The sequence below is a fragment of the Emydura macquarii genome, unplaced genomic scaffold, assembly GCF_026122565.2.
Source record: "Emydura macquarii macquarii isolate MOO-44397 ecotype Brisbane River unplaced genomic scaffold, CSIRO-AGI_Emac_v2 contig_2473, whole genome shotgun sequence".
NCBI classification, from domain to species: Eukaryota; Metazoa; Chordata; order Testudines; family Chelidae; genus Emydura; species Emydura macquarii.
The window spans coordinates 6,794,382-6,818,288 of NW_027132610.1; the positions used below are offsets into that span (position 1 = coordinate 6,794,382).

Below are 23,907 nucleotides of genomic sequence, written 5' to 3' on the forward strand. Positions count from 1 at the left end.
CTGAAGTGCCTTATTGAAATGGCCTCCCTCTCTCTCTCAGTTGTATGCTAACTGAAATGCATCAATATAAAACGACAAAAAGCTAGTACTCGGAAATATAATGAGCCCAAACCTTGATGTTAATGGAAAAATTCTCACTGACTTCAATGGCAGCAGGACCAAGCCCTTAATTTATGTAGAGGCTTGTTTTAAAATATGGTTTAGCAATTCTATTTTTGCCTCTGTGAGGCTGGTAGGTCGACACATTAGGCTACAGCACACAGTTAGGGGACTGAGTCAGATTTCCCTGACTCTACTCTCTCTTCTCTCAAGGGGCCTATTGAGCGAGCAAGTCTTCATGAGTTCCTGTGTCAGCTGACTGAGCACTGATGGGGTCCTACGGCTATGAAATGACTAAAGAGGCATCTGCGTTCATGGACCAAGTAAAGCAGAAGAGAAGATAAACAAGATAGCTTGCTCTAAGAAGAGAAGATTAGTCCGTTTTACCAAAGCAACAGAAGAATTTGGACTCAGCCAAAAGCACTTACATGAAAGAGAATCTCAACCACAACGTGGCTATTTGTTGGGCAGAGACACTACAGAGAATGTGAGGATCTGCTCTTTAAACTGAACTAAAAGTCAGTGTTGGTTTTTCTTACCTGATGATAAAAGTAGCTGTCTTTTAATGTGACTTTAAAGAGAGTTTAAATGATAGAGCCAAAGAAACAAAGTGTATTGAAAAATCCTGCAGAAAACTACACTCACAGAACAGGGCTACACTGAGTTGGTTCAGAAAACTGATGTTACCTATTTCTGTTACTTTACACAGGGCAAAGGTAATGTTGCATCACAAAGCACAGTTCCAAATGATTTCGGGAAATTCTTTCACTTTTCTAAATGATGTGGACACCTTGCAGTTACAACACAGACAAGCCCTTCAGATCCTTGTAAAGGAGGAGTAAACTGTTAAAACAGGAATGCTATTCAGTATAAAATAAAAATCTAACTCCTCAATAAATAATCCCCAAAAAGAGTTCTCTGTTCAGTTCTGAGACATAGAAACCCTCTTAAATAGCAAAATTCACCTTCACAAAGCAAAGTACTGCACTGCTTTATTAACTACTATGATTGGATATTGTGATAATAAACGGACATGGATTTTCAAGCTAAAGGTCATTTTGGTTCCTAATCAGTCTTTCCTCACACTAATCTCCCACTGATTTCAAGGAGAGGTTAGAGTGAGAAAAAACTAAATAAGACCTTCTAGATTTGGCCCTTTATGAGCCATGATTTGGATATTAAAAAGTTTTAATTAAAAATGTCTCCCCAGTTATTTTCAGAGTCACTCATGTATGTGTACTCGTAAAAAATGTGTTTGTTTTCTTCATGCAAATCTCACATAGCTCCTTTGGTCAGGTGTCTCCCCCATGTCCGTGTTTGCTTTGGCATGTAAATTGCCCCCTCATCTCTCCAAGTTCATGTAAATGTAGTGCTAAATCCTGCCCTTTGTTACATGAGTGAGCCAGGGAGACTGTTTTGTTCCGGGACCAAAGCTCACTCAGATTGCAACTGCACTGGATTCCAGCCCAGCAGTTTCTTGAGTGACAAATTAGGGAGTAGCTAATGAGCCTCCGGATCCTCCACAGGTAGCTTGCTGACTTGGGGGCATGGCAAAGCATCCACCCCCACTGCATGCCCAGAGGGCTGTGAGGGCTAGGATGCAGAATATGTTGTGCTCCTTCCCCTGAGCTGTCTACTTCCCTGCACAGGCAGAATGGCTCACTGAACCACAATGCTGCCCTTAATATTAGGTCATGAATAAAAGTGATTTAGTCTCTAAACTAATCAGATGGGGTTAAGATTAAGACGCGTTTAATTTAATCAGTGAAGGGGAGATTGTTTCTTTTTCATTCACCTTAAAAATTACGACTGCAAGTCTGCTTGGTACCAAATGGAGTCACTAGGGACACAGATATTCTGATTTTTGACACACGTGCAAGGCTTGCACTGACGACAGTCAGAGCCTAGTGCTCCTACCCAAGGGCAAAGTGTGGCCCATGGGCCTACCCTACCCAGCTTTTATAAACTCAAACAAACCAACTGCAAACCAGAAGATCATTTGTGCCCCACGGTGTAATGCCATGGCTTTGGAATCCCTGAAAGCTGAAAAGTTTGTAACATCCAGAACTTGCACCTCATTCTTGCATAAGTGTTCATAAGTCTCTCTCTTATCTTTAATTGGGTGTGAAGTATTTTCTGATACTTTTCTGTGGAAGACACTATACAAAAATAGTGTACACCGCATGGAACAGGAAAGCAGATCCTGATGACAGCCAGCTTATCTTCCAGCACTGCCTGAACAAAGCAAACATCTAGTGGCTATGTTTTCAGAAATACTTCCTACCAGGGCTAACATTTACTTAGAGGGAACTGGCAGTCCTGCGCAGTTTTAATATAGCTTTACCCATCCCACCAGAAACAAGTGGACTCTAGTTACTCACTTTCCTTCCTAGGTAGTTTCAGGGTAAACAGAAATTCATAGCCATCAGCGGGGGCACCCAGCAGGAGCAAGCAAAAGAGCACACATCACAGCATTCCTGATTCTCAGCAACCCACAAGAAATTAAAAAAACTCCAAAATGTATAGCCAAATGAGATAGACTGCAGCTCAGGAAAATTCCCAGTAAGCCACTTGCCCATCCCCCACCCTTCCCAAAGAACCAGCACATGATTTCAAGCAGGTGTGAAAGAGCCAGGAGACAAACAAAGGAGATAAAAGACATAACAATTCCGAGAAGCACTCAGGAGGCCACATCATAAGCATGACACACCAACCTCTAGCAGACTGAGGCACTCCCCCATTATCTACTTCACAGATGGACCACCCAGAAAATCTGGGAGCAATTAGAAGGGAGAAAAACATGCACTGGGAGGGAGGAATGGGAAGGAAGGCAAGGAGGATTCTTTACATCATCTCCATGCAAGCGTTTTGAGAATGAAGTGAATCTTACATGGAGAAGGAATGCAGATGAAAGTGTTTGCAGTGAGAATGCAATAAAATAAAAGGCTAAGAAATCATGCAACATCTGAATGAATTACAACACAGATGTTAAATTTACAGAAAGCCACAACAATGTGTAAACATAAATGGGGAAGCCGATCAAGTTTTAGGAGACACATGTGCATATAAACAGTTTAAACTACAACTGCCTCTTGATGACTATTAGTGGTATTTCATCCTGGTTTCACAACCCAGAGATGCATTATGCAAAGACAACAGTTTTACTTTCCTCGCTGTAGTGGTGTCAATTACAGACAGTTAATACTGTCAGTGAAATGCAAACAAACTTAAATACAGAAATACAACTGCATGTTCTGTACAAATACATGAATCATCCCAACAGAAGATTCCTTAACTAACAGTTTAGGAGTCTCTAGATCTGAACGTCTGGGAGCTGGCGACTGTGTGTTCTCAGAGGAGTGCTTTGGACCCAATTTGTTTCCATTGGTCCAAAAGGATTTGAGAGCATTTTCAGTGGTGCTAAGTACCTTCAGCTCTCATTGACTTCAAGGTGTCTGCTCAGCCCCACGAAAATTAGGCCATTTTTATTTAGGCATCTAATTTTAGGCCCTCACGTTTCAAAATTGTGGTCTGAGCCTTTTATTTTTGTTGACTTTGCTCATTAAAGTTGCTTATTCATTTTAAATGATTCTAGGTGCAACCAAGCATCTTTGCATGTGGATGCAATTTATAAATAAAACCATACATTTATAGTACTCAAAAGCCATAAGGCAGAAAGTGACTCACTGTTAATTAAAATGACCCCTACACATTTTGGGTTTTCTTTTTTTGTTTTGTACTCTTTTTCCTTGGATCTTGATCCCTGAGAGTGAGATCTGGGCACTAAGGGCATATTATACAAACATATTAAAATTCATACTAGGGAATCTCTAAAGCTTTTTAGTGTATTAGTCCTGGTAGCAAATTCACTTCTTGGCAACTTGTGACTTGGCAGGCACTATCTATAAAGAAATTAAGCTGCAAATTTATTATCCAGCTTGCCACAGCAGCAGCTACAATATGGCAATTAGTTTACCTTAGAATAGACATCAAAGACTCAAAGGATGACCTTGCCCTGGAAGAATGAAATCTTTTTAAAAGCCCCATTCCACTCAGTTTGCTAGTTTATAAGGTTTGCTAAAATCCAGTTTAATGATCATGTAGTTTCTTAGCAGGTCATATGGTGCCATATTGTTTAAGGAACACAAGAATTAGTTATAAACCCTTTTTGAACTCAGGAAGCTTTCTGATTTGCTGAGCCAGAGCCACTTTCTAAAGAGGTAAATGAAACTGTCTGAAGCAAAAGCTTCACTATGATTTTCTTTAGCTGCTTTCACACCATACAAAAGTTCCCACACAACATATACGCTCCCTTACAATGAAGCATTTAATAACAGCAATACGTTCAGTCCATATGGTGTGGCTAGAAGGGAGAAGCACAAGAGACTATGCTGAGAAGCCTGTAATCACAGCCCTATAAATTACAGATGAAAAATGAGAGCACAAAAGCTGCGAGGTGAGACTAAGTGGGCCAGGTAGCAACGCAGAGCTTATTTTCCCTTTTCCATTCTTCCTTTTAATGCTGGCCTAAAACTCTTCATGTCCTGAGTCATAGTCAACATTTTTTCTCATCTGACATCAGCCAATATACAACAAACTTAGTTTTAAAATGGCCTGGCCTGGCAGCTAAGTGGTAGCGGAACATGCCATCATGAAGGAGATTTGAGCTGGAGTCTCAGATTTGGCCTCATGCAGCAACAAGACAGGAGAGATGAAGTGGAAAAGATGGATTTAAAAAAAGAAATGGGTGAATAAAAAAGAGGGGGATAGTTAGGACCCCATCTAGAATTAGGTATGAATTAAAAAAGAAACTTGGGAGGTGAAGGAAGAGAAATGTCTGTTCTTTAAATTAGGATGGATTGCCCCACCTCTTTCCATTACTATCACGAAGCATAGCTTTTCCCAGTTCTTTGGATTTAGTTTCCAACTCCTGAACCTGCTCCAGCAAAGTTTTATGGTAGGTATGCTTGGCCCTGTATCACAAGGAAAAGACAAAAAAAACAAAAACAAATAACACATAAACATTCAGATGGCTGTAAAAGACCAAATTTCCTTCTCAGACAAAAAAGGCACAAAGCCTTTGCTTTGGAAAGATTTGGGAAATAGGGCAATGCAAGAGTGTACAAGCATGGCAATTAGTCCAGATTCAAAATGTCAGGGTAATGTTACATGAAAAGGGCAGAACTGAAAGACTATAAACTCAGTATAGTTAGTCTGCTTTAACTGCACACTCTGTCTGTGTTAAACTGTGCAGAACTGCTGGACTACAGAGACCTGACACCACTGCCATGGGACTGCTCAAGACCCGGTCATTCAAACAAAAGAGCAGGGTTTTAATGAATATTCATAGAAGTAAAACATGATTCCATTTTGTCCTTTGAGCCATATATCGCGGTGCACTGATTGCAGTCTTAGACAATCATTGCCATTCAAACCTTCTAATTTTCATTTATGAGTATTTCCAATTTAGCTAGACTTGTAAAGATGCTTCCTTCTCCACTCAGCTTCCAAAAATAAAGTAACAGGGCTGGCAGTGTCCTATTTTCTTAGTTTTGGCATGCAAAGAACAATTTAGTTTTGTACCACTGGCACAACTAAATTTACACAGGCAATGCTTGTGTCTCTGGAGGAAAGAAACTTGGGCCTTGTTTCAGGTTTCACATCATCATTCACGGACTTCAGTGGCATCACTCCTGAATTATGCTAGTGTAAGTGAGGGGAGAATCTAGCCCTCTATCTGCATATTCACAAAGTAATTTTAAATTATCTAGGAATATCTTTCTTAAATGGACAGTTTCAGCCTCCTCATTTATGTCACTTAACAGAGGAAGAGTATCCCATGAGATAATATTGATTTACATGTGACTGCAAAATGGACTGGAAACAAAATGGAGTCGTGTTACGTGAGACACCAGTATAGACTTGAAAAGATAAAGTATTTGCCTCTCAGTATTAAAATGATATGTTCCAATTCCAGAAATGGCAAAGACATCCTAGGCAGACAGAGAAATGTAATTTCACACAATAATCCAAAATGCAATTTTAATGTCTCTATTCTGGGGAGGTATTGACTGATGTACACATCATTAAAAATGTTATCAAGATACATTCGTATTATTAATTCCATAATATTCATTATTCCTCCTCCTAAAAACCACCATTACTGTGGACACAAAGTCCTTGCTGATATTACAGGTACTGTTATTTATTTACTTATTTTTAAGGACAGCATTTTCAAAAGTGACTTGTAATTTTGCAGACCCAATTTTAGACACCCACAGCTTGACTAAGCATTCACAGCTCTCAGTAACATAAATGGTGCAGGATCAGGCCCCAAGTGTCAAAAGTGGAGGCACCCCAAATTAATGGCCACTTTTGTAAATGTGGATCTACACATTCAGCTGAACATAAAAGAAAAGGCAGCTAGAGAACGAAGGGTTAGAGAGGAGGAATCTGAGAGGCTGTAAGGAAAAGGAGACTCACATAGTATTAAAGAATACATGCCTACCAACATACATCAGCAATATGCTTAAAAACAGAAATAAATACACACAAATCAAATGAAGAGAGGTAGCCCAGATATATACTGATGGGGAATGAAAATAGAGTAACAGGACATTTAAAAATGTCTATAGTTTCATGAATATTAGAACTGCACAAAAATTAATTAGATTCAAGTTACTGTAGCTACTTGGACTAATGATTAGACTCATCCTCCTCTTTGAGAACTGGAAGTTTAGACAGTTTTTAGGAGATAAAGCCTGCTTTAAGCTTTGGGCTATTAACTCTTATAATCTTTCCAATTGACTTTGCTTTCACATTCCTCTTAATTTGACGAAATACGTTAAAACATTGACCTTGAATTTATACTCTGCCTTTAAAAGAGACGATATCGAGTACTGTGGACTTGAGGAGTTTTAAAGTCTGAATAAGTTTGGAATTAAAAAATCCTTCAGAAACTGTTTTCAAATAGAGGGAAATCTGGAAAAGTACACATTATCCAATCTCTCCTAAGACTCCATGTTCATCTTCAAGTTTCCAGGCAGCATAAGAGATTAGAGAGATGCTTTTCTTTTCCATTCCCAGAGTGAATACTGAATCCAGAATGTAAACATAACAGGATCTCAGCAACAGAGAGTCCAATTAGTGAAGTACAGCAAAAGCAAGCAATGCATTGAGAAATTTCACCCATGTGGATAAAATATTGTTGCCTTGCCATCTAGGAGCATCAAAGTTACTTTTAAGTAATACAAAATGATGGACTATGTGGGTACTGCATCCTGGCTGGATATCTAGAAAGTACTGATACCAAGCCATGTCATTGTCATATTATTGGATAACTTCTTGGAGTAAGGACCTCATTAAAAGAGACAGTAATGTTGGGTAATTTAGTATTTGTAAAAGAGGCTAACGATAATTTATCCATGTGTTTCTAAACAATAGTTGCTACAAAATGAAACTCATTCTTCAAGGCCTTACCCTGCTCCCACTGGAGTCAATGGCAAACTTCCCATGGACTTCAGTGGGGGCAGGAACAGGCACTTTCCCCAACTGCTTTGTTTCAGAATGGCAGAAATTAACTTTTGAAACAGGAAAAGAAAGGGCCGGGTCCTAGCTGTGCCTCACACTTCACAAAATATCCTAGATCTGTGATCATTTCTCATTAACATGAAATCCCCTGTTCTATATTATTGGTTAGAAGGAAGTGGAAGTGCTGTAGAAAGACAGATTTTCCTCAAGAAAACCTGTCTCATACCCATAGTAGAACAGAAAAGCATGGAGGGGTTAACTGCGCCTTTTAGACATCCCCCATGCTGGGGGTGGTGCAGAGCCTCGTTACCATAGGGGAAGAGCTGAGAGGAATTTTGGCGGCATGTGCCTGCAGATGCACCCCGGTGATGGGTGTTTCATATTCTCTTTCTGAACACCATGCCAGTTCTGCCATGGCCACCACCTTCCTCCTTTCTGAGGCGTTTTGTGCCCCAGGGGCTCATAGAGCATTTTGTGCATCCCAGGAATTTTATCTGTGCCCAGCTGTGGCAGCACAGGGCTGCAAGGAAGGAGGATGTGGAGGGCTCTTTAGGGCCTCCCCTCATCTTCTCCATTGGCAGAGCAGATGGGCACAACCTGGCCTTTAGAAGGCCTAGATCTTTTATGCATTTCAAGATTTATTAATTATCGGGTGACGCCTGGAAACTCTGACAACATCACTATGAGACACGTTTCAAGAGCAATATTAATCACTTTGGTCCCCTTGTCCCAATTCACTACAACAAATTGTTTCATCGGATAATATGAGCCAGATTCTGCCACCCTAACTACAGAGCAGCACTTACTCCCACAAGTAGTCCCATTGACTTCAGTGGACCACTCAACTTAGGCTACATATACACTACGGCTTCCGTCACTATAAGTTATGTTGCTCAGGGGTGTGAATAAGCCAGCCCTCTGAGCAATGTAAGTTACAGCGACTTACGCGCCTATGTGGACAGCACTGTCAGCGGGAGAGCTTCTCCTGCCGACGTAGTTACTGCCACTTGCGGGGGCTGGAGTAATTAAGTCGACGGGAGAGCTCTCGCCCCTGTAAACGCTGTAGTGTAACTGTACCCTTAGTAAGTGCTTCTTATTGGAAGAGTTGCAGAAATGGGCTTTTGTAAGAAAGAAACAACCCCTGTATATTTTCCAAAGTTGAAATTAGGAAATTGGGGCCAGAGTTAACAATGTGGTATTGGAGCCAAGTACTTAATAGTAAGCTTCCTCTTCTTTCTGAAAAGAAAGGAAAGTTTTCCACATTTTACTGGTTCAGTAAAGGGGTTTCAGGCACAGAGCTGCAGGGAACATGGGAGATAAGAGGTATGTTGACAACTGTAGGCTACATAACAAAGGAAATATAAAACTAGCTGAACTTGCCAACATTACAAATTTCTAGAATGGGATATAGTGTCCCAGTTTAGAAATAAAAAGAAGTGCCTGGGTCTGGAAATATACTTGTTCTTGTCCCTTTCAGTATTCTACCAGATGTAATCTGTACTCTGCACTTACTCCATTCTGGCAGCATTCCGTATTGAAATTTAGCATATGTCTTTTGGGTCACAGGAATGCCCTTTCTGTGGACATATGCTTCATGTCCTAAAGGAAATGAAAGGGGTAAATTCCATAACCATGAAAAGCCAGAGCTTCTGGAATTTTATGTCTGACAATGGATTCTGCTGAATTATAGACAGCAGCATGTAGCCACTGCTGCAGAAAAATGCTGTCTTAGTTCTTCTGATTTCCAGGGGCTTTGGTCATATCTCAAATTTTGCATGGCAAGTCTCTTGGAAAGGAAACAGACCTTTACTCCTTACATATGGTAGTGCTGATAGCTGTGTCATTTAATTTATTCTAGTTTAAATGTTAATGGTGTTAATTTTACAGTGACGACTAAAATATCTCGTTTGGGAGAACAGATTTCTTGCTGAACATTGATAGGGGTCTCCTGTTTAAAATCTATTGGACAATACCCAGTAAATCAATCTATATTTATCTAGTGAGCTTCACAATCTATGTACAATCCTGGTATGAACCAGTGAAAAGACACTGTTGCTGAAATCTCACTAAGAAATATTAAAAAAAAGAATTATTCAGACTGTCAGGAACAGACATTTTAATGACTAATAGTTTCTCACAATCAGCTCTTTACGAGATTTTACAACTTTTTAGTCATTATTACTGAACACTGATGAGAAAAGAAGGCAACTTGAGGAGACAAGTTTGACCCGCACTAACCATCTAGACAAACATTTTCAAAATCAGATGGCTAACGTTAGACACCTACATCCATATTTAAGCCCTATTCCTGCAAACAGTTACACATATATGTACCTTTAATCACAAGAATAGTCCCACTGACTTCAAAGTAGGTAAAGTTAAGTAATGCATAATAACTCTGTGCAGGACTGGGGCCTTAGTCACACTAATTAACTGAGGTGAAAATCAGGCCACTTAGAAGCCTTACTTTAGGTTACCCAAGTTTGACATTGTGGCCTCAGTAATTGTTGGACTTGTTCTATTATTTTCAACAAAGAAGTCTCACTGAATACAACAAAACACTGTAGTACAAAACACTGTAGTCCTTGCATCCGATGAAGTGGATTTCTGCTCACGAAAGCTATGCCTAAATAAATTTGTTAGTCTTTAAGGTGCCACAGGACTCTTGCTGTTTTACTGTAGTACAGTGGCCATATTAAATCATATCAGGCTCCAATGGAAATGTTACATTACTGATGTTAAAGCTACGGATTGCAATGCAGCTCATGAAAGTTAACCCAATGAACTTTAATGGAGGGAAGGGAAATATTTTAAAAAATTGTTACTGATTTTTGTTAGGAAAGTACAACAATTTAATTTTGCTGTACTATCGAGCCAGAAAAACAAATGTACACCATCTATACATGTAGCCTGACTTATCCTTTTATGCTGACATTTGAGATGTGTGTGTGTGTTTTGGGGAGGTTGTCTTACTTTCTACTGTATTTTCTTGATTACTTCTGTCCTTCTGCTCTTTCTCTAAAGAAGAGACTACCCCAGCTGGCCGAGAATTTGATCCAGGGTGGACAGATTACAGGTTCTGAGGCTTTCACCTTATGGCTTTGTGACAAATCACATATTAACCTTGCTATCCTCCTACTCCATTCTAGGGTGACCAGATGTCCCGATATTATCGAGACTGTCTCAATATTAGGGGATGTATCTTATATAGGCAACTGTACACCCCCACCTAAAAAAAAAAAGTGTCCGAATTTTTCTAACTTGCTATCTATCTGGTCACCTTACTCCACTTCAGTGAAGATCTGCAATACTACTGCCAATCCTGGAAAATCCCTGGGCCTTCCTCTGTAGAAGGTAGTGAAACATGGCAGTACCTTTAATGTGGAACATAATGGTAATGCTTTCTTCAGATCATCACTCTTCTTCTTCAAAGAGAAAGGCACAGCTAATACAGTGATACAAAACTCTCTCTATTCTGAGTACATGAGAATCACTTACTTTAGGCTGAATATCAAGAAAAAAATTTCTGACTGTTAAAATCTGTTAGGTCACTTTTCCAAGACAAGGAGTGGAAACCTTATGGGTTGAGACATTTAAAACTAAACTAGACAAAACACCAATAATTCTACAATAAAGAACAATCCTTCTTTGCAAGGAGTTGGAGTAGATGATGAAGTCTGTCTCTTTTATCTCTAAGTTCTGTGAGACTTACTTTCCTCAATGCTTCCAACTCAGGAAGCATATGCTTTTCAGCTGAACTTGATCTTCCTTGTGTGAGAGAAGGAGTCATTAGGACTTTCCTCCAGCAGTCAAGTCTCAGCACTATCATCCTCTGTGCCAAGTGTGTCCAGAAAGCCTCACTGTGGAAGGAGAGGCCTAAGAGTAGCTGACAAGCCATAGGGCAAACAGGCTTAAAATGAAATGGCCAGACAAAGTACAAAATAATTACCTATACAGAAAGAGACTGTTTTTCTGTCTACAAATTAATGTACGATTACGCTCTACTTTATGGATACTAGTCAAAACGAATAAAGTTTTGTCTCCCACTAATGCAGACAGGACATCTTTGGGGCCTGAATCAATTGGCCCACAGTAAGAAGCATACAATGCAAATAATCACAAGAAGAAAGAACTTTCTTGACCATAGTAAAGCATGTACCCTTGGAAACACTTCACTTCATGGATATCTTGGCTATTAATCCATTTATATTGCTTGTGTTATTACAGATGATGAAATCACACAGCTTTGAGACAGATGCTGTAAGTACTTCCGCAGAAATGTCACCATAATTTAGCATTCAGATAAAGTGTTGGTACTTGTGCGATTGAAAAAAACTGAACTGAATGAACTATACACTAAGATTGATTTCTGCAACAAATATAATTAGTTGTATCTTTTAAACTTACGCTCTCCATGCCACGTCTTTAATAAGGCATGCAGTGGGCACCAGAAATAAACCAAGCCAGAAGTATCCACATCTCAGCACCATTCCTGCCTATGAAGAAACAGAAATAATTAAGGCATGAATCATCTTCCTATCATAGTGAGTAGGTGGTGGGTTGAAAAGAACAGGTAGATGACATTATTAAATAGGCATACAGGACCGGATCCAAAGCCTATTGAAGTCAGTGGAAAGAATCTCATTGACTTTGCTGGGATTTGGATCAGGCCTATAATAAATAAATGGTAATGATACTTTATACTGGTATCATCTCTTTTATTCCAAAGGATGTCAGAATGTTTTACATATACACACACAAATCATACCTTATTGCTATGCCCTCTGTTGATACAAATCTGTGACTCCACATATCCACACATGAATATAGCCACATATCCAGAGCCATGTGATGTATACATTTAGCATGTACTGTCAACCACTTTTCTTGTCCGCTGCCTACTAATCCCTTCAGGACTCATTTGAACATTCCAGACCTCTCAGCAGCTTCAAATAGCCGTCATTTAAAAAATTCATCAGTCTGCCACAGAAATGTGTCAGCCTTCTCCCACTTAAATATGGAATTTCCTCCCAAAATTTCTCCTACCTGAGATCCAGGATGGGCAAAGTTCACGTCTATCCCTGTTACAAATTTTCCACACACTTTGGAACGTCTAATATCTCACATCCTTGCAGGGTTAGGAACAAAAGCTTTATCATTTGGACAGAATTATTTCTAGAATTCAGTGGAGCCCAGCACTCACATCTAGCCCTGGAAGGCCCCAAGGTAAATTTACTTGAAGGCATAACAGTGCTATTTATAGAAAATTTATGTTAGGCAATTTTTAGAGGGGTTTTTTATGTCTCCCCTCTGAACCAGGTACATTTAGACTAATGGTAACCAGGGGACCTCACTACAGGGGGAGGGATAAAAAAAATAGCTCCTATAAAAATGTTTAACTAAATTTTGTTTTCTAGAAATGTGACATATATAGGGAATGTGATGGTGAGGTGTTCTGTGAATGCTTCTTTGGGATGAACTGTGTAACTCATTTATTCTGTCAGTGTTCGTGAATGATGTTTCTGTGCCATATTTAATCTTATAAATTTTTATTCCACATTATCTTGTATTCCATGCAAAGTACACACACACACCCAAAGACACACATCCTCTTAATTATATACATCTTTAAGGCATCCAAAGGCACCTGTCAGGATAGGATCTTGATTTTCACAGATTCACACAAATGGATCAGCTGGCCCACCAATGAAAGGCAGGGATATTTGATTTAACAGTGCAACACCACTGCTCAACAATTTTGGAAAGATGTGAAAAAGAACATTGTGGGGAATTTCAGGGGAATTTAGGTAGACAGAGAGAGTGAACGTAGGTACCCATAGAGTGTAAAAAGAATATACACACTTTTGAATTTGAATATAAACACAAATTTGAATTTGTGATAAGTACTGCAGGATTTTCAATTACACATGGTGGTGAGGACCTTCACATTTTACACTTCAGGAGAAAAAAGCCCTCACATCATGCAGAGGCACTGCTTCAGTATTGATTCAGCCACATGTTCAACTGCCAGTACATCTTCCTGCAACATCGGGAGTTCTCCTTGGTCTCTCATTATTCGATTTGTTTATAAGTACCCATATCACAGTGAAATTCCTCTGCCCCTATCACTTTGTCACTGATCCTAACTTCATACATCCTAGCCTCTCATACAATTGCGTGCATGCCACATAGTCCCCTCTGCTTGGTACAACCTCTATGAGCCTGTCTGTAAGGCCCCTTCCTTGTCCACATTTACGTTCCTCCTGGGGTACATCTACATTGAAATAAAAAGCCCTCAGCACAGCTTTGGCTGGCCCAGGTCAGCTGATTCAGGCTTGTGGGCTTTTTATTGCAGTGCAGACATCCCCCTAAATACCCATTTCTGCCATTCTGTTGATTAAATGGAATCAAGTGAATCAAGTTAACTTATATATACATCATCTATTGTTGTTCTCCTTCTCCTAAACCAGTGATCCCCAAACTTTTGGGGTTGTGTCCCCCCTTACCTGGTCCATGCCCCCCTAGGAGCCATAGTTGGGAGCCCAGGGCTGGGATGGGGGCTGGAGCTGCAGCCCCGGGGCCTAGGCCTGGGAACGGGGCCACAGGTGCTGGGCCACAGACAGGTCCGGGAGCCAGGGCCTGGGCTGGAAGCAGGGTCGCAGCCGGGGGTGGAGGGGTCTGGAGCAAAGAGGGGAGTAGTGCTTCCTCCCTGCCCTTGTGGGGGCTGGCCCAGGCCCCACCGAGCCCCCCTGAAGGTTCCTCCATGGCCCCCTAGGGGGTGCACCCCATAGTTTGGCGACTTTTGCCCTAAACTCTATTTGTCTGTCTGTCCTTAGGCTGCACGCACCTCAGAGAAGGGATCAACTTCTCTTAAAGATTTGGAAAACACCAAGCATGTTGTGGGCACTCCCATAAACAATCAATAAACAACAGCATTGTTAGGATCTTCTACAAAGTGAGATAAGAGACCGAACTGTGCTCTGCCATTAGAGAAGTTGCAAATTGACAAACCAAAAACTGATAAAAACAATAACAGAAATATTGTGTATCATAGTAAAGACACCTAAGGTTTCATAGTTGTCACCATCCAGCACACCAGCTACTAGGAATTTCATGGCAGTAGTGGAGATAGCACTCAGATCCAACTTCACCAACAGCACAGCACCCAACCACTTCAGCAAGAGGTTATACCCACTAGTTATCAGAAGTAGAGCCAGTAAAAAAACAGGGGTGAAATATCACAATTATTTTTCTTGAAATTCAAAAATTGAACCATTTTGACCAGCTCTGCCTACCTGCATAGACCTCATGATACACAATTGGGTGGCTTTTGTTCTGTGGGCAATGGTAAACATCAGTTTGTACTTAGATGCTAAAGAGATTTGCATATTAGAAATACTGAACAGGGAAGTTAAAAAATAGCATAATAGGGATTTTATTTAAACCGGAACAAATGAAACCAGATTCCACCTACTTAATATAACATTAAATAGATGAAGAATATATATAATGAAAAAAATTATAATGATTCAAATAACACTCACAAAAATGACTTACTGCTAAGTGTACTTAACTAAATATAACCATTCTAAAAATAAATATATCTATATCTCTCTGTGTATACACAGGCTTATCTTATAGGTTATTATTTTTATTTAGTTCAAGGTTTCCCTTTCCCCAGATATCTCACTGGGTTCTGTCTAATGCCCGAGTCAGCCAAGAGCCTCTCATGACTTCCTGAAGAGATGGACTCAACTGCCATGAAGCTTGCTCACAGATCCTCTGGAGCTGACAGATCCTGTTCTGAATCTCTGGGACCGCGTGAATCAATGACAGGAGATAACTGGAACCAGTGATCAGGAAAAAAGAGGAACTTATGCTTAGGAATACGCCATCAAACATGGCCTGACAACTAGCCAACTATGAATTACAGAGACGTTCTTCTGCACATCCGTCTGTCCTGCTCAATTTCAGTCTTTCAATTTAGGCCTGGTCTACACTGTCGGTGGCAGTCGACGGGAGATACGCAAGCTATGTAGTGTAGCTTTATGCAGGGCTGGATTTACAGCGTTGACGGGAGAGCACTTCCGGGAATGACTGAGTAGGTCTCCGCTACCCGCTCAGTTGATCTCGCGGCATCAATCTGGCAGTGCCGACACACCTAGAGAAGTATAGACATACCCTTACTTTTGATTTCTCTCAGTCCCAGTTTCCTTCCATTCCTCTCTCTGTCCTTTCCCTCTTCCTATTTCTCTCAGCTGACACACAGACTCTCTGTTTCTCCCTGTCTCTCTATCTGGCTCCTCACTGCCTGCCTTTGTCCCTCCACCACCCCCTTCTTCTCCTCCAACAATCACTTCACTCTGAGGGGAAGGGCCACATCCTCTCACTTTCTCAGAGGGAGGAGCTACCTCCTCTCCATAGAAAAATGACAGTACATTCATCCTAAACACACCCTAAATCATATAGCCTCATACAGGGGGAAGTCCCTTTACTATATTTACATCATGAAGGATTTGAGAGTCCAACTCCCATTCATAGTCCTGGGAGAAATGTCTCCAGAGCATATCAGCTGTGATGTTCTGACTTCCAAGAAGGTAAATGGCTGAGATCTGAACCTGATAGGTCATAAACCAGTTTCATAACTTACAGTTTCAGCATACAGGAAGGGAGATCTTGCTCCTCTCTGTTTCTTGATATGGAACATGCAAGCAACATTGTCCTTCATGATCCTGCTTGACTTTCCCTTGGTGCGGGGTAGGAACTGAAAGCAGGCATTCCTGACTGCCCTGCCTTCATTATATTCTGCCTTTATTATATTTAGCATTATTATTATATTCAAGGAACCGGTAGACCTGTCTCCTGTGAGACATTATCTTTGGCTGTTAGCATAAGGCTTGAGGCCTATGAACTTTGTCACAGACAAATGAGCTAATGGTCACCCTTGAGTTTTGGGGAACTGGAAATAGAGTATGAGAGGGAATTTTGTCCATAATGACATCAGCCAAACATGGAAACATGAGCTAATACCAGCTTCTGGAAAGTTTTTGAAAGAATATCCAATCACAAGAATGCCATGGCAACTAATTGTGGTATATGATAATAAGTTGAGATTATTAATATACTAACCTATAGAAGAAGAACACCCCAACATTAGTAGGGGGAGGAAATATAAATAAGAAAGAAGGGAGAAACCCCTACTGAATATGCATTAGATGTAGCAGTGTCAGCGTAACATATTATGAAAGTTGCATCCCAACCTGTGGGCAGGTGAAGAGAAATTTGTAGCCCTTGGGAGGTGCCAGAATGATGGCCGCTGGTGATGATGAGGAAGGTGATGATGATGAGGAAGACGTTACCAAGGCAGGTGATGGAATCTCCATCCTTAGAGGTTTTTAAGATCCGGCTTGAAAAAGCCCTTGCTGGGATGATTTAGTTGGGTTGGTCCTGCTTTGAGCAGGGGGTTGGACTAGATGACCTCTTGAGGTCCCTTCCAACCCTAATCTTCTATGATTTTAAGAGAATAGCTCAAGTGTGGGCATGTCCCTCACATCCTCTGCAGTGCAGACTGATGCAAAGAATTCATTTAGCTTTTCCACAATGGCCTTGTCTTCCCTGAGTGCTCCTTTAACATCTCAATCATCCAGAGGCCCACTGATTGTTTGGCAAACTTCCTGCTTCTGATGTACTTAAAAAAATTTTGCTGTTGGTTTTTGTGTCTTTCTTTTGCCAGTTGCTCTTCATATTTCTTTTTTGGCCTTCCTAATTATACTTTTACACTTGACTTGCCAGAGTTTATGCTCCTTTCTATCTTCCTCAGTAGGATGTGACTTCTGATTTTTAAAGGATGTCTTTTTGTCTGTAACTGCCTCTTTTTTTAGGGTTTTGCAATGAAGATGCTCACACCTTGGCTAGGTAAACCTGGGTGCTCAGACCAGGGTGCCAATTACCCAGGTTAACTGTTCAGTGTAGACATACCTCAGTTTCTCTGTGACTTTGTTTCCTATCTGCAGTAACTCATATGGGTGTTGTGAGGATAAATCCATTGATAATCGTGAGGTGCTCACATGCTACAAAGATGAGAGCCACCTTCCACACAGATAAGTGTGATGATTTTGCAAACCAACATGAACGGCTTTACAAAGCGCTGCATGGTTTAATTTAGTGAACTATACAGCTAGTAAGAATTTCGGATTTGATTTCAAGCAAAGGGAATTAATGGTAGCTTATGTACAAGTGAGCATGACTTGATCACATTTCTAATATGCAAGCAGAATAAAATCCAGACCAGTAATATATATACTTGGTGCTTAAAAAGAGCCAATTTCACAAAGCTGAAAACAATTATAAGCCAAATCAGCTGGGAGAATTTAATACGAAAAATGTGAATGATAATTGGGCATTGTTTAAAAACACTTCACTAGATGCCCAAAAATCTGGAATCCCATAATTGAGGAAGAAGGCCGTATTGGTTAAAAAACTACTTTGTTTAGAAAGGAACTGAAAGCAATGATAAAAAAATAATATATAACAAATGGAAGAAAGAGGAGGTTGATAGCAATGAATATAAGTCAGAAGTTAGGAATTGTAGAAAATTGATAAGAGTAGCCAAGGGACACCAGGAGAATTTTCTGGCCAGCAGAGTTGAGGACAATAATTAATTTTTAAAGTATATTAGGAACAAAAAGAATCGTGAGAATGGTATTAGTCCATTAGTATCTGAAAATCGTGGAATTATCAATAATAATGCAGAAAAGGCAGAAGTATTCAATAAATATTTCTGTTCTATATTCGGGGAAAAACATATGATGTAGTCTCATCATATGATGATAACACTCTTTCCATTACATTAGTATCTCAGTAGGATGTTAAACATTAACTATTAAAATTAGACATTTTTAAATCAGAAAGCCCAGATAATTTGCATCTAAGAATTTCAAAAGAGCTAGCTGAGGAGCTCTCTGGACTGTTAATGTTGATTTTCAATAAGTCTTGGAACACTAGGGAAGTTCCAGAAGACTGGAAGGAAGCTAATGTTGTGCCAATATTTAAAAAGTATAAACAGTATGAGCCGGTATTTATAGGCCTGTCATTCTGACATTGATCTAAGGAAAGATAATGGAGAAGCTGATAGAAGAGTCAATTAATAAAGAATTAAAGAAGGGTAATATAATTAATGCCAGTCAACATGGATTTATGGAAAATAGATCTTGTCAAACTAACTTGATATCTTTTTTTGATGATATTACAAGTTTGGTTGTATGTCTACACTGGACAGTTAACCCGCGTGATTTGCACCCTGAGCATATAGCAGCCAGTGAAATAAGTTGTGGGAGCAGGACTGCAGAATCCCCCTCTGGAAAAGGGGGGAACATGGACTGTGGCTTGGCCGGAGGGCTGAGCCTCAAAGACGGCGGAGAGCCCTGATGACAACAAGAAGGGAAGAGTGACGGAGCACAGGCCACGGATTCCCAGAACATCAGCAGGAGGCACCCGTTGGGCGGTGAGTGACAGACAGTCCATCACACCCATTTGCATACAAAGTCAAATGTTAATGAAGAGATGTGAAATCAACAGGAAATAAAAGCCATAGGGAGTTATTCCATCTATGGTACAGACAATAAACTTTGGTGGTATTTTTTAAGGCAAAGGAGACACCCCATTATCCTGCACGCAGGAAGTAAATGGACGGCTTATTTACATTTATGAAAACAGGATCTCAGAAAACGCTGCAGAGGACTTTAGGTGAGATAAACTTTCTTTAGACAGGAGGTTAAGCTGTTAGTGAAGTTTAGTTGCTAGAAAGCATATTATGATTTGTTTTATATGTAAGTGAAGTATACTTACTGTAACTGGAGGTTCTTCGCGATGTGTGGTCCCTATCTGTATTCCAAATGTTCCAAATATGGATGCGCATGTGCACCATGCACTGGAACTGTTCATAGTAGTGTTCATCGACCCTCATGTGTGTTGTGCATTGGCCACGTGGTGTGTTTGAGGTCTTATGAGGCTGTGCGGGTTGACACCTCTCCAGGTCCCTCCTACCAATAGGCACGGAGCCTGTAGCAGAGGGGGAAGGAGGGTGGGACTGGAATCCAGATAGGAACCACACATCTTCAAGAACCTCCAGTTACAGCAAATAACCTTCATTTCTTCTTCGAGTGCTGGTCCCTATGTGGATTCCAAATGTGGGTAGTGTTGTGAGCAGTACTCAGGATGGAGGTGGGAGTGAGGGCTCACCAGAAGTGAGTTTCAAGGACTACATGGCCAACTGCCGCATCCGCTGCTGCCGATGGGGCTATAGCGTAGTGAGTGGTGAAAGTGTGGATAGAGAACCATGTCCTGCCACGGAACATCTGTGAGGAGGGCGGACGTGGTTGCTTGAGCCTATGTGGAATGAGAAGCGATTCCAGGAGGCGGAGAGACTTGAGAATGGCAGTAGCACTTCTCGATGCAATGAGAAATCCACTTGGAAAGATATTGAGAAGAAAGGGCGTGGCCCCTGCAACTTTCTGTAATGGCGAGAAAAAGCTTGGACGAGGTAAAAAAGTTGCGCGTGCTCTGGAGGTAGAAAGCCAGCGCACGACGGACGTCAAGGGAGTGCAGAGTGCACTCTTTCTGTGAGGTATGCAGTTTTGCATAGAAGGTTGGGAGATGAATGGATTTGTTGAGATGAAACAGAGAGAACTTGAGATGGAGTCGTAAGGACACCTTGTCCTTATGGAAGACTGTGAAGGACAGGTCCGCCATCATAGTTGCTAGTTCACTAACCTGTCGAGTGGATATGATTGCTACCAAAATTATCTACATGGAAAGGTGGGCAAGGGAGCAACTAGGTAGTGGTTCGAAGGGCAGCTTGGTGAGTGTCAAGAGGATCAGGTTCAGGTTCCAGGCATGCCGGTGAGTTTTCGGACCAATGGGAAGGTGTTAAGGAGACCATGGAGGAAATGGGTTGAGGTAGGGTGGCTAAAGACAGAGAACCCATCCACTGTTGGAAGGAAGGTGCTATGTACCGCTAGGTGGACCCAGATGGAAGAATGTACAAGACCTGACTGTCGAAGGTGAAGAAGGGGAGGGAAGGGGAAGGTTGATGGGAAATGTCAGTTATGAGTATAACTGTCTGTTATGGCTAAAAAGATTGAGGGGGAGGGAGGGGCGGTGGGAGTGATGGGCCATCCACACAGTGAAGCGTTTCCACTTTGCCTGATAACATGCTCTAGTGGATGGGTGCCTGCTATGTGAAAGGATGTTGTGTACTGGTGTTGAGAACACGTTGTCTACTTTTGAGCCACATCCAAATACCAGGCCATATGGTGAAGTGGTTCTCAATTGGGGTGTCGGAGCAGGGCGTGTTGCTGGGTAAGAGAATCTGGGAGAAGAGGAAGGCGAATTGGCGGGTAAACCAAGAGAGAAAGCGGATAGCTGAACCAGTACTGGAGAAGCCAGAAGGGGAGGATAAGGACTGCATGATCTTGTTGTATTTTGTGGAGAATCTGTGAAGGAGTGATATAGGTGGGAAGGCATATCGGAAGTCAGGCGACCAAGGGAGGTGAAGCACATCCCCCTGAAAGCCTCATCCGAAAGTGCCCCTGGAGCAGAAAAGGAGGAGCTTGCAGTTGGCAGGAGTCGCAAAGAGGTCCCAGTGTGGTGTGCTCCACTTGAGGAAAATGGACCGGAGAGTGGGGTCATGGAGCTCCCACTCATGGTTGTTGTGGAAGGAGTGACTGAGAGCGTCTGCAAGGGTATCGTCAGTGCCCGGAAGATGGATCATATGAAGCGTTATGTCATGCCTGAGGTACCAGTTCCACAAATTAATGGCTTCCACGCAAAGGGTTGGGGACTAGGCTCTGCCCTGTTTGTTTATGTAGATGACGGCCATCATGTTGTCTGAGAGGAACTGCACATGACAGGATTGGAGGAAGGGTAGGAACACCTGACAAGTGAGGTGGACTGCTCATAATTCCAGGACACTGATGTGCAACCTGGCCTCTCTGGGAGACCATAGTCCTTGGGTAGCCATCCAGATGAGCGTCCCAGCCTACAAGCGAAGCATCCATGGTGAGGGTGGTACTGGACATGAAAGGATTGAAGGGAGTGCTGGCCAGCACCTTGGTTGGGTCGCACCACCATGCAAATCAAGACTGGGGGGAGGGGGGAGAAGTACTCTTTCGTGGAGGTGGTCTACTTGTGGGTCATAGATGGTACACAATTGGAGACATAGCATGTGCAGGCATGCATGCGGGGTGACAGAGGTGAAGGCCTTCATATGGCCCAGGAGGGAGAGGCACTGTTGGAGAAGTGTGCAAGGGCGGTGGCGGAGTTGTGCAATGAGGGAAGTGAGGGCTGTGAAGCGGTCCGATGGCAGAAAAGCTTGTGCTGCAAATGAGTTTAGCTGAGCTCCTATGAAAGTAAGCTTGCGGGTAGGTCCGAAGGTTGACTTGACCTCATTGACGCAGATCCCCAGACCCACGAGGAGGATTTGTAGTTGCAGATGATAGTCAGGAGACATTCCTGGGATGATGTGACTAGTAGCTAGTTGTCCAGAAATGGGAACGAGTGGCTGAGACATCTCAAATAGACCGCGAAGACCTTCATGAAGATGTGTGGAGCAGTGGTTATTCTGAATGGCAGAACTCAGAACTGACAGTGTGAGTAGCTTACCATGAAGCAAAAGAATTTGCAATGGGTGGGATGTATGTCTACATGAAAATAGGCATCTTTCACATAGACAGCCGCGAACCAGGCTTCAGGGAGAAGGAGAGGACAATTTGGGGAAGGGTGGCCATGCGGAATCGGAATTTGTGAATTAAGTGGTTCAGAGCCTCAAGGTCTAAAATGGGGCAACTGGCTGCCCCTTTCTTTGATATGAGAAAATAGGGGAAGTAAAAAACACGGCCATGATATTGACGTGGAACGTTTTCTATTGAGGCTTTTTGGAGGAGGGAGTTTGCTTCCTCTTGGAGGAGATTGTATTGTGATGGGTTTCCCATTGCCTGTAGTGGTAATGAGAGGGAAAGGAAAGAAACTCTATGAAATACTTCTGGTTTATGATATCCAACACCCAGTGATCGGTGGTAAACTTGCTCCAGTTGAGGACGAATTGAGCAAGACAGACTCCAAAGATAACCAGACTGCATGATAAGGGGAGGGTGGTTCGTGGGTCTCGTGAGAGGAGTCAAAATGGGTGCTTGGATGGGTGTTGCGGAAAAGAAGAGGAAGTAGACGAGGTACTGGTAGTAGTGTATTGTGGCCGTTGCAAGCATTGATGTTGACACGATTGATCCTGCTGGCATGGGGGTAAGGTTGGTTGGCAGGGCGGGAAGGGCACCGGGAGCAGAAAGAGGACCAATACTGGCAGAGAGTTGGGGCTGGTGTATAAAGGCCCAATGACTGCAGAGTGGCGTGAGAGTGCTAAGCGAGTGTAGACTCATCAGTTTTATCACTAAAGAGTTTTTGGTTATCAAGCATGTTCTGGACCTCCTCTGGGATCCCCATTATCTGTAACCAAGAGTCCCTGCATAGTACCATCCCCAAGGCCAAGGAGCTGGATGCTGTGTCTGCCACATCTACTGTGGACTGGGGGGTGACTTTGGCCACCAACCTGCCTTCCTCGACCAGAGATTAAAACTTGGCCTGTTTATCCTCCAGGAGAGAGACCTGAAACTCTGCCAGTTTGGCATATGTTCGGAAGTCATATTTCATCAGTATAGCCTGGTAACTGGCTATGCGGAATTGCAGGCCCGCTGAGGTGTAGACCTTACAGCCAAATAGGTCAAGTTTCTTGACTGCATGATCTGAAGGGGTGGACTTGAAGTACTGTTGTCTAGCATGCTCTGTTGACACCTGAACCACTAACAAATTTGGTGGTGGTGTGTAAACAGAAAGTCCATATCAACTGCCCAAACTGGTTGAAGACGCACACTGTGTATGGTATGGGAAGAACGGTGCGCGAGGGTCCTGTCGGCTATAGGATATCCAGGAACTCAGGCTGGGTGTCCTTTACGTATTCTGCTGGTAGGTTAAGGTCCTTCACCATATCCTGAAGCAGGTCTTGGTATTGACCATGGTCATCTGGGGGAGAAAGGGATGGCAGAAGAAGTGCCTCGTCCAGGGAAGAAGATGCTTTCGTAGGGATTGGTGGTTCCATTGGTTCCGGTGGTGCCGACGGTGTGGCATTTTGGGGTTCCTCATAAACCGAGAGAGGAGCTGCATAAACTGGGGAAAGGCAACGATGAGGCGGTGCCAGTGCACCACAGCCATTATAAGGGTCACAATGGT

General features: G+C 42.1%; 1 protein-coding gene across 2 annotated transcripts in view; it reads right to left on the reverse strand.

Moving 5' to 3' along the window:
* The window catches only part of ATP8A2 (ATPase phospholipid transporting 8A2), a 523,365-nt gene that overhangs the window by 20,555 nt on the left and 478,903 nt on the right, over positions 1-23,907 (reverse strand). For both annotated transcript variants that reach the window (XM_067562894.1, XM_067562893.1), the window contains 2 exons: positions 12,037-12,125; positions 4,968-5,072 (listed from right to left, as the gene is read on the reverse strand). In XM_067562894.1, coding sequence (XP_067418995.1) covers positions 4,968-5,072; positions 12,037-12,125 — 194 coding nt within the window. The remainder of the gene's footprint in view (positions 1-4,967; positions 5,073-12,036; positions 12,126-23,907) is intronic.